We start from the raw sequence: 9,126 nt of genomic DNA, 5'->3' as shown, positions 1-9,126 counted from the left end.
TTCTTCTTCTTCTTCTTCTTCTTCTTCTTCTTCTTCTTCTTCTTCTTATTATTATTATTATTATTATTATTATTATTATTATTTATACTGCAGTGCATGGCCGTAGAACAGAAATTCAGGTTGCTTGATCTGTGTCTGCTTAACCTCTGGTCACAACCCTTCGCATTTAGCACTTAGTTTAAGACAAGCTAAATTTTTGCTGAAATGTTTCCTGACCAGTACACATAGGATATATTTTTCTTACTTGTAGATTTTCTCAGTAGGAACCCTCTCTAGCTGTGTCTCCTGTGTGGGAACTGGGAGGGTTTGGGGATGTGTAGACCACAGGCTGTTTCCTTTACTCTTGTATGACTTTGGTAGGTCTCCTCCTGCCTGCACTGTGGCGTTATCTGTTACATGAGGGCAGGTATTTGACATGTAGTTATTGAGTTTCTAATATTTTTACTGTCTAGCCTACTAATTTCATAAGCATTGCTAAGGGTTGTGTTTATCTTGGCTGTATTTGACATTTTTTCCCCTTGTAGATAACAGACAAGAAAGTGTCTAGAAGACATGCCGTTCTTGAGGTGGTGGGAGGCCAGCTTCGGATTAAACCAGTGAGTATGTTCATTTATTTGAAGTCTTTGCCTCTTGCCCTTCTAACACTTGACTAGAGAAGCCTGTTTATTCTAAGGCCTGCAAGTAGGGAATTCATGTCAGAATCTGTTCTTCTCATACTTGCAAGGTATCTAAATAGTAAACTGCTTTTGCTCATAGTACAGAGCAGAATTTGGATGGTTAGATTCATGGAAGATGATTGCCTATGTGTAAATTATAATTTTGTTCATAACTGGATATGCCAAATAATTCCCACAGAAAGCTTGTAGCATGGGTAAGCAAGCACTTCCTATGTAAGAGCCTGAGCTCTGGTCCCGAGCACACAGGTGGGAAGCCGTGTGTGTCTGTAACCAGAGTGGAGGGGAGCTCAGTGTACCTGCAGCTGCCTAGCCAGCTGGCCTAGCTAAAAATGGCGAGCCCCCTGTCTCAAGAGAACAGAGAAGGATGTGACCAGGGAGATTCTCCTCAGCCTCCAAGCAGTGTGTGCAGCGTGCCCTTCTCTCAACAGAGGAAGCATGTGGCTATGCAATGCTCAGTTTCATGGCGTCAGACGTGGGAGTGTGTAAATTCACTCAGTATTGGAGGATTTTATCAACACATTCCTATGGTTCTGTGTGTAGAGTTGAGTATTTGAACATTTTAGAATTTATTCTGCTTCATTGTTTTGTGGGTAATTTTCATTGGAAGTATTTTCTTCAGGCTGCACTTTCAATCATTTATAGTCTGAGCACCAGTGCTTTGCAGGGCTGATCCTGAGACTGCGTAGCTATTCTCTTCTAGTTGCAAACTCCGTCATATAGGAGAATGAGGTGTGTGTATGAAGGCCCATTCACTTTGGAGTAGCTTATTTGGTGGTAAAATAAATTTTATGGGACTAAATCCACTGACTTTGGACATGTAAGCCATTTTTGTATTTCCACCCCATCCCTGGCTTGCGTCTACTTCTGAGCTATTCCCTAGACCTGTGATCTCATTGTTTCTGTATTTCATCTATTTTATAAGTCATTACTTCAATTTGCACAGATTTTTACATACTATTTCCTTTTATTATACATTGCTGAAACTGTTCAATTTTAAGCCTTTTAAATTTACTATTGGGAAAACTTGTAGGTAGAACCAAAATTACTCCATCTCGACCCCGAGTAAATAACATTTTAAAGTTTTGTATTTTCCTGTTGTTGTGCCAGTGCCACAGTCAGCACGCCTGGTGTTCCTGTTGTTTGTCTCTGGGTCTTAGATTTCTTGTCTTAGCTGAGATTGCTTAAGCTCACTGAATATGGCAGGTTGGACTTTGTGTCTCTGGTGTTTACTGTAATGCCTAGACTGTATCAGGCTCTTAATATAGTTGAATGTCTGAGTCAGTGCTGTGCTGAGAAGCGTAAGGTGGAATTTCTGGAAGTAGGTATATCATGGGTTTTTAGAAATGTACTTGTTTGTCAGTATCCAGTTGCTAATACCCTTCTAGTGAACTACCATGGCTCAAAATAAAAAAGTTGGTTGTTACTGAAGTACCTTAAGGGAAGAGTAAGGGGGATTTCTATTCCTGTTTCTGATAAAACGGTATTTGTTTAGATTTACTTGGGTCAGAAAAGCAAGGCTGGATAATAATACATCTGGTCCCAAGTGAAAGAATTGTTACAACACTCAATGTTCTGCAATGTTTGGATCGATTACTTTGTAACTGATGGTCATGAGAGGAGGAATGTACACTAATACTTTAGTTTTGGGTTGGTAGATCCTTTAAGTGTTCTTGATGATTGGATTTCTTTTTTTAAATGAACTCAGACCTTTCTGGATTGTATTGTTAATATTCAAATCCTATTGACAGTAATATGTGCAGAGAAATAAACCAATATAATTTTTACAACATTATATATACATAATATGTGGTAATATATTACATAATATTACATTTATTTGTTGTGTGTATATGTATGTGGCGTGTGTGTATGTATGTGGCGTGTGTGTGTGTGTGTGTGTGTGTGTGTGTGAGTGTGTGGGAGTGTGTGGCCATGTGTGTGGAGAGCAGAGGACAACCTGCAAGAGTGAGTTCTCTTTCTCAGGAGGGGAGTGTTGACTGCTGAGCCACCTCCCTGGCCCACAGTCTTGATCACTGTTGTGCCTCCTGTTTTTTGTGCTTCTTTGCTTTTGCCTCAGATAACAGCTGAAGTATTTCAGCTTGCAGAACAGTGAGGCCACCTAGTTAAGAGCTTAGCATTTCTGTTTGTGAAGGAGTTGATCAGTAGGATTACAAAAAATTGAATAAATCCCATGTGTTTTAATTTTTTTAACTGAATGCTAAGAACACCTTTCAACGATATTTAGTTGCCAATAAATTTTCATATATACATAATTACATAAACACATTATTAGGAGACTATCCTGTTTCCTAAAGTGCGGAGAGTTCAAGCCTATTTAAAACTTCCCAGTGTTGTTAATCTCACTGTAAAACGTAGAACGGTAAAATAAAGTCTATCCATCCATCCATCCATCCATCCATCCATCCATCCATTCATTCATTTACTGTACATGGTGTTTTGTCTGCATGCATGTCTGTGTAGCATGTGTATGCAGTGCCCAGGGAGGCCAGAAAAGGGCTTTGGATCCCCTGGGACTGGAGTCACTGGGTATCAAACCTGGGTCCTCTGCAAAACAGCCCAAACTCCTAATCAGTGACCTATCTTTCCCATGCTAGAATATTCCCTAAGTTAGCTCATCACGGGTGGGAAGCGCGGAGGTATTCTCTCACTTTTTTTGGCTAGGTAAGGGCACTGATATATAGATGTGCCCTAGATGTGCACAAGTAAAAGTGCAGTAAGTTAATGGAGAAATCTCTCTTTGAGTTTTTCCAGGATTCAGTGAGTTTCGTTTCTGAGGAGTTAGCAGTGTTCAGTTAAAATTGTTTCCTTTGAAAACATACTTCAACATTACTGAGTCGTTAAATTAGTCCTATTCCAGTCACAAGGCAACTATGTATGATTTCACTGGTACCTTCTGAATACTAGATTGTACTAGATATATTAGAAACTGGAACGAAACTTCTTTGGGGCCCAGGAAATGATTGTTTTGGCGGGTAACAGCACATGGCACACAGCCTGAAGTCTTGAGTAGACCCAGGTCCCATGTGAAGAGTTCAGTGATGTGAGGTAATCTCAGCACTCCTACAGAGTGGCTGAGACTGGAGTGCGCTGTGTGGGAACAGCAGGGTGGGAGAGTGAGCACTACCTCCCACACACTGTGGCACCTGGACAGCCCCTCACGCACAGTAAATACATTTGAAAAAGTAAAGATTAAAGATAGAACAATAGAGTTTAAAACAGTCAAGCCTTTCAATTATAATTATACTTCTGTTCATCTTCTAAATTTTACTTAATGATAATTTTCTTTTTAGGAATTTTTCAGGAAATGTTATTTTTAGACACGGGAGAAAGAAAAATATCTTTTAGCCTTTTTCTTGGTATTGTTTTTGGAAACTTGGCATTGTGTTTAACAGCTTATAGTGTTGAGGTTCTGGAAAAGGCCTGATCTTACAGAGTCAGCAACTTTTGGAATGGAATTAACAATCCAAGATCTTTTAACCCTATGGAATAAGTTTTTCTCCATTTTATTATTTCTGATTCATGTTTATAAACTATTAGATGTTTTCTTTAAGAAAAAAAATTTTTTTTGGTGTTAAAACTGTTGATTTATCTGAAGGAGTTTTAGGGATTTAGTTGAATTAAAGTTTAGATTTGATTTGGGACAGAGATCGTATTGTGTGGGGGCAGGGGATGCCTCTGAACCTTAGAATCCTAACAAATCCTCTTTTGCATAGAGCCATGAGGGGAGGGGTTTGTGAAGACATCCCATTTAGGGCTGAGTGCTCCGAAGACTCCCTGTCTCCCTTGTTGTCCGGCTGTGGGTCTGTGTTAATTGGCATCTACTGCAAGAAGCCTCTTCTGTGATGAGGGCTGAGTGATGCTCTGCTCTACAGCTCTAACAATATATTAGAAGTCAATTTGCTGCTCCAGCACAGCGGTTCTCAACCTTCCCAATGCTGGGACCCTCTAATACAGTTCTTCATGTTGTGGTGACACCCCAACCATAAAATTATTTCATTGATACTTCATAACTGTAATTTTGCTAGTTATGAATCATAATGTAAATATCTGATACGCAGAATATTTGATATGTGACCCCTTTTCAGCCCCAAGGTTGAGAACTTGTACCTTAGCAGAAGTAGTAGGTTTTCACATTGGCCCATGATCTACCTAGTCTCAGCCTCTTCTCTACTTTATCAGGTGTGGGGCTCATCTCCGGATTGGGCCTTAAATTAAAAACAAACAAAGGCATTAGCTCCCGGGACACCTGTGCTACTATGTCTCGGGCAGCTCTCTGCTGTGGGCCCTAGGGTTTATAGCTGGTGACATTGTTGATACTTTTCTCCTCTACTAGCATGCAAAATATGTTTCAGCACCATGAATGCCAGTCAGGAAGAGCAAAGCTTCTTGTTGGGCACCAGCTCCATGTTCAGTACCATAAGTAAGTTACGCCTTCAGCCTTACCTGAGTCTTGGGAGGAGGGTGTGGTGTAAGTGTCCCCTTTAAGGCAGAACATTCCCAGCCTCTCATTCTCTGCACCTTGTGGGTCTCTGTGTTAATCATCACCTACTGCAAAAAGACGCCTCTTTGTATGAGGCTTGAGAGATGCACCAATCGCTGGGCATGGCGGTGAGTCATTAGGAAATGATGTTGAAGAAGCCGCACGCATTTACCTATTAACATGCATTTTAGTCTTTGGTATATTCTTCACAATAATGCTCACATTTGGGTTTATTTGCAAATTTGTTAGCATGAGGTATTTATAGTATTTTTATTATAGTTTTATTTGTATGTTTTGCCCAATTTTAACTTTTTAAAAACTAAGATTGTATGTAATTCGATATATATTTAACTTAGTAACTAATATGTATTCAAGGTTAACTTAAAGGATCAGTATACTTCCTTGTGATATCATTTTTTACTTCTGAGCTCTACTGTATAAACAGCCTAAAAGAAGATTATCAAGGAACATTAATCCACTTTTCTTGTGGGTGGATTTGCTAACTGCTTGATGATTTGGTATTTTAAACCAAGCTTTTGTGGTTTATTTGGATATATTATTGCACAAATGATGACGTTCTCCATTCTTAGGCAGTCATATGTATATATACATGCATATACACATATATGCACACATATATATAAAGAGGGCTGGCGATGAGTGACTAAGTTGGTATCCTAGGGAAGTTGTTGATGGTTCTAGGAAAAAAATAATTTAACATGATGTGATAGAGGAAGAGGCCATAGGAAGAGTTGTTCCATATTAGAACATTTTGAAACAAATCACAGATTTTATATTGTTTTGTTTTTATTACTGTAGATTGCATCATTTAGTAAGGCTTCTTTCAAAGCCAGATAGTGAAACATGTTGTTTGACTTATAGCCAGCTTTACCCTGTTTACATTTGAAGTTTTTTATTTCATGTGTGTGTGCGTGTGTGCATGTGCGTGGGCATGCATGCGTACATGGCACGCTTGTGAAGCTCAAAGGACAGCTTGCTGAAATTGGTTCTCTCCTTCCATTTGGCTCCTGGGGATTGAATTCAGGTCCTCAAGCCTGGCGGGCACCTTCAGCTGCCAAGACTTCTCACCAGCTTGTTTTTGCAAGTTTTGAAGTGCAGTTAGAAGGTATCTTAAAAATTATTTTTGAAGAAAGTATCTTTGCTAATTGGAGGCAGCCAATGCAAAAATAAAATCTAAAATAATTAATGCAGTAATAGTTGTTTTTGATATGTGTTAATTGTGATTTCAATCTAAATCATCTTCATGGAAGGAGTTTTATTTAAAAGTAAAATTGTAGGGGCTGGAGAGATGGCTCAATGGTTAAGAACACTGGCTACTCTTCCAAAGGATCCAGGTTCAAATCCCAGCCCCCACACAGCAGTTCACAACTGTCTCTAACTCCAGTTCCAAGGGATCTGACATGCTTAACCAGATATACATGGAGGCAGAACATCAAAGTAAATAAAATAATTAAAAAAGTAAGCAAGGACCATGCATGGAGATGGCCTGGACCCCTGCACAGATGGATGTAGCACATCCATCTGTAGATGATGCACAGTGTCCAAGTGCATTCCATAGTGATGGGAACAGGGGCTGTCTCTGACAGGAACTGATTGGCCTGCTCTTTGATCACCTCCCTCTGAGGGGGAGCAGCCTTACCAGGCCACAGAGGAAGACAATGCAGCCACTCTTGATGAGATCTGATAGACTAGGCTCAGAAGGAAGGAGAGGAGGACCTCCACTATCAGTGGACTTGGGGAGGGGCATGTGTGGAGAAGGGGGAGGGAGGGATGGGGAACGGAGGAGGGAGGGAGCTACAGGGGGATACAAAGTGAATAAAGTGCAATTAATAAAAATTTAAAAAAATAAATAAAGTTTACAAAAAAAAAAAAAGTAAATTGTTTTTCCAAGACAGCTAAAAAGAAAGCAGTAAGTAATACTTGAGAGCTTTGATCATCATCTGCCTCATGGTTTTTTACTCTAAATTGTGTCAGAAGTTATTAAAAGGTGCTGCTGCCAGGGACAAGTGCATTTTGGACAAACAGTGGGGACCCTTCCCTATTGAGACTTATTCATTTTTTAATCTCTTATCCATTGAGTAGTTCATTTAACTAATTGATAATTTTGCTTGTTATATTGGATTCCTTCAGAAACGGGAGGTAGATCCCCCTTTCCCCCTTTCATGTGTAAATGATTATGGTACTAGGTGCCAGGCTTGCTAAAAAAAAAAAAAAAAAAAAAAAAAGTCATTTTATACTTAATTGTTTTGATACCAAGATTGTCGATCATCTCATATTCAGTCCTCATTTTTCCACACTCGTGCTGCATCGCTGTATTCTTTTATTGATTAGATCCACACGAATCCGTGTTTCCATCAGTCCTCTGAGGAGAGCCAGCTCTCGCCGATGGAGACTCACGCGTGGTGCTGGTTGCATCCTGGGGATAGCTTTTCCTTGTTACTCAACAAGTATGCTTTCCGTGTCTTCTCTGCACAGGCTGAAGTGGAAATGGAGTGTACTTTAAGGTAAGACTGCCTGGTGAAATGCGAGTGAGTAATGGTATTTGTATCTGATGCCTCCGCCTTCAGATCCTTCAGTGAAAGTCATTCTAGGTTTGAATCTTATTTGACTGCAGTACTCAAATAATTTGTATTTCCGGAAAACGTTTGGCTTTGGAAGCTTATGCTTCGTGGTGAGCGCACCAATGTGTGCCATCTTTTACCTTTGTAGTCCTAATGTTTTCACCAAACACAAAAATTAACTGTGTTCCCTTGAATTTTTAGCTTTCTTAATTTTTTAAGGTAGTAATTCTGACTCATATAGCTGAATTTTCTTATAACAACACCATAAAGTACAAAGTAAGAGAAGAAATTAGGTAGCAAAATAACTGTACTAAATCAAGTTAAGAGCACAAATTAATTGCTAAGCCAGATGTTAGGCAATTATTGGACTTTGTTTATGAAGCTTTATGTGACAGAGTTCAAATACTAGACCTGAAGAACTGATTGGAAATATAAATTATTTATGATATATATAATATAAATATATGTGAAACACATATTTCTTGATGTCACTAATGTTCTCATGTATTTTGGAACTACCTCTATTTTGCATTGTCTTATCACAGCATAACCTTAAGACTATTATCAGATCTGTGTTCGTCTGCTTGACACTGTAAAGCCAATACATGGACTTGGTAGAAAAGCGTACTCAACAGCCAGTACCCTAAAATGTGGAGGGAGCTTTCTTCTCCCCAGAAGACCATCTTGGGGACCTGATACAGGGAAGGGCTTGTGTAGATGTGGAGAGGAAGTGCATGGGCAGTGGTAGGAAGGCTGTGTGCTGTGCAGGGTCTTAGGCAGCATCCTCAGGATCAGGCTTGGGCTTTTTCTTTGTCTTTTTTTCCCCCTGACTGGAAACTAACAACTCCTAGGGCTAATTCTCATAACCCTTCAGACAGGATTATTATTATTTGTCTGCAGGTTACCCATCCTGCCAGTTCACATGCTCTGTGTTAGTGTTAGTTGATATTCTAAATACAGGATAAGAGGAATGTCATGTTTTCTGATGTTATCTGAAGGTTGCTCCATGGGTTCTAAAGGAAGATTTTAGCAGTTAAGGTCTTAATCATCTAGGTGTTTTATATAGGATGTAGAAGGGGAAGGGATGTAGAAGAAACTCCACCAAACCTAAGTCCTAGGAGTAGCCACTGTTAAGTATGGCATAAGCTTCTTATATTTGAACGTTGAAATCTTCATAACAGTGACTGTGATGGATTCACACTACCAGTATCTCTGTGTTGTTGAAGAAGGTGGAGAAGTTTTGAGACTTGCCTAGGGTTATATGAGAGGTCCAGATTCCAAGACTAGTATTTCCAGAATGATGTTCTTACAGACTACCCAGTGCTATACCAGAATGCCTGCCTGTCACTCGCTGTGCAAATACCTG

The 9,126-nt window shown here is 39.6% G+C and overlaps 1 protein-coding gene across 2 annotated transcripts in view; it reads left to right on the top strand.

Moving 5' to 3' along the window:
- Positions 1-9,126, top strand: part of Aplf (aprataxin and PNKP like factor) — a 56,127-nt gene that overhangs the window by 3,944 nt on the left and 43,057 nt on the right. The window contains exons 2-3 of one of the 2 annotated variants that reach the window (XM_055617432.1): positions 525-596; positions 7,531-7,703. In XM_055617432.1, coding sequence (XP_055473407.1) covers positions 525-596; positions 7,531-7,703 — 245 coding nt within the window. Of the gene's footprint in view, positions 1-524; positions 597-5,101; positions 5,119-7,530; positions 7,704-9,126 lie in introns of those variants that run through there. The other variant, XM_055617433.1, reaches the window with a different exon arrangement.

This window comes from Psammomys obesus, unplaced genomic scaffold (assembly GCF_907164565.1).
Source record: "Psammomys obesus unplaced genomic scaffold, mPsaObe1.curated_primary_1811, whole genome shotgun sequence".
NCBI classification, from domain to species: Eukaryota; Metazoa; Chordata; class Mammalia; order Rodentia; family Muridae; genus Psammomys; species Psammomys obesus.
This window is presented reverse-complemented; position numbering and strand designations above follow the sequence as displayed.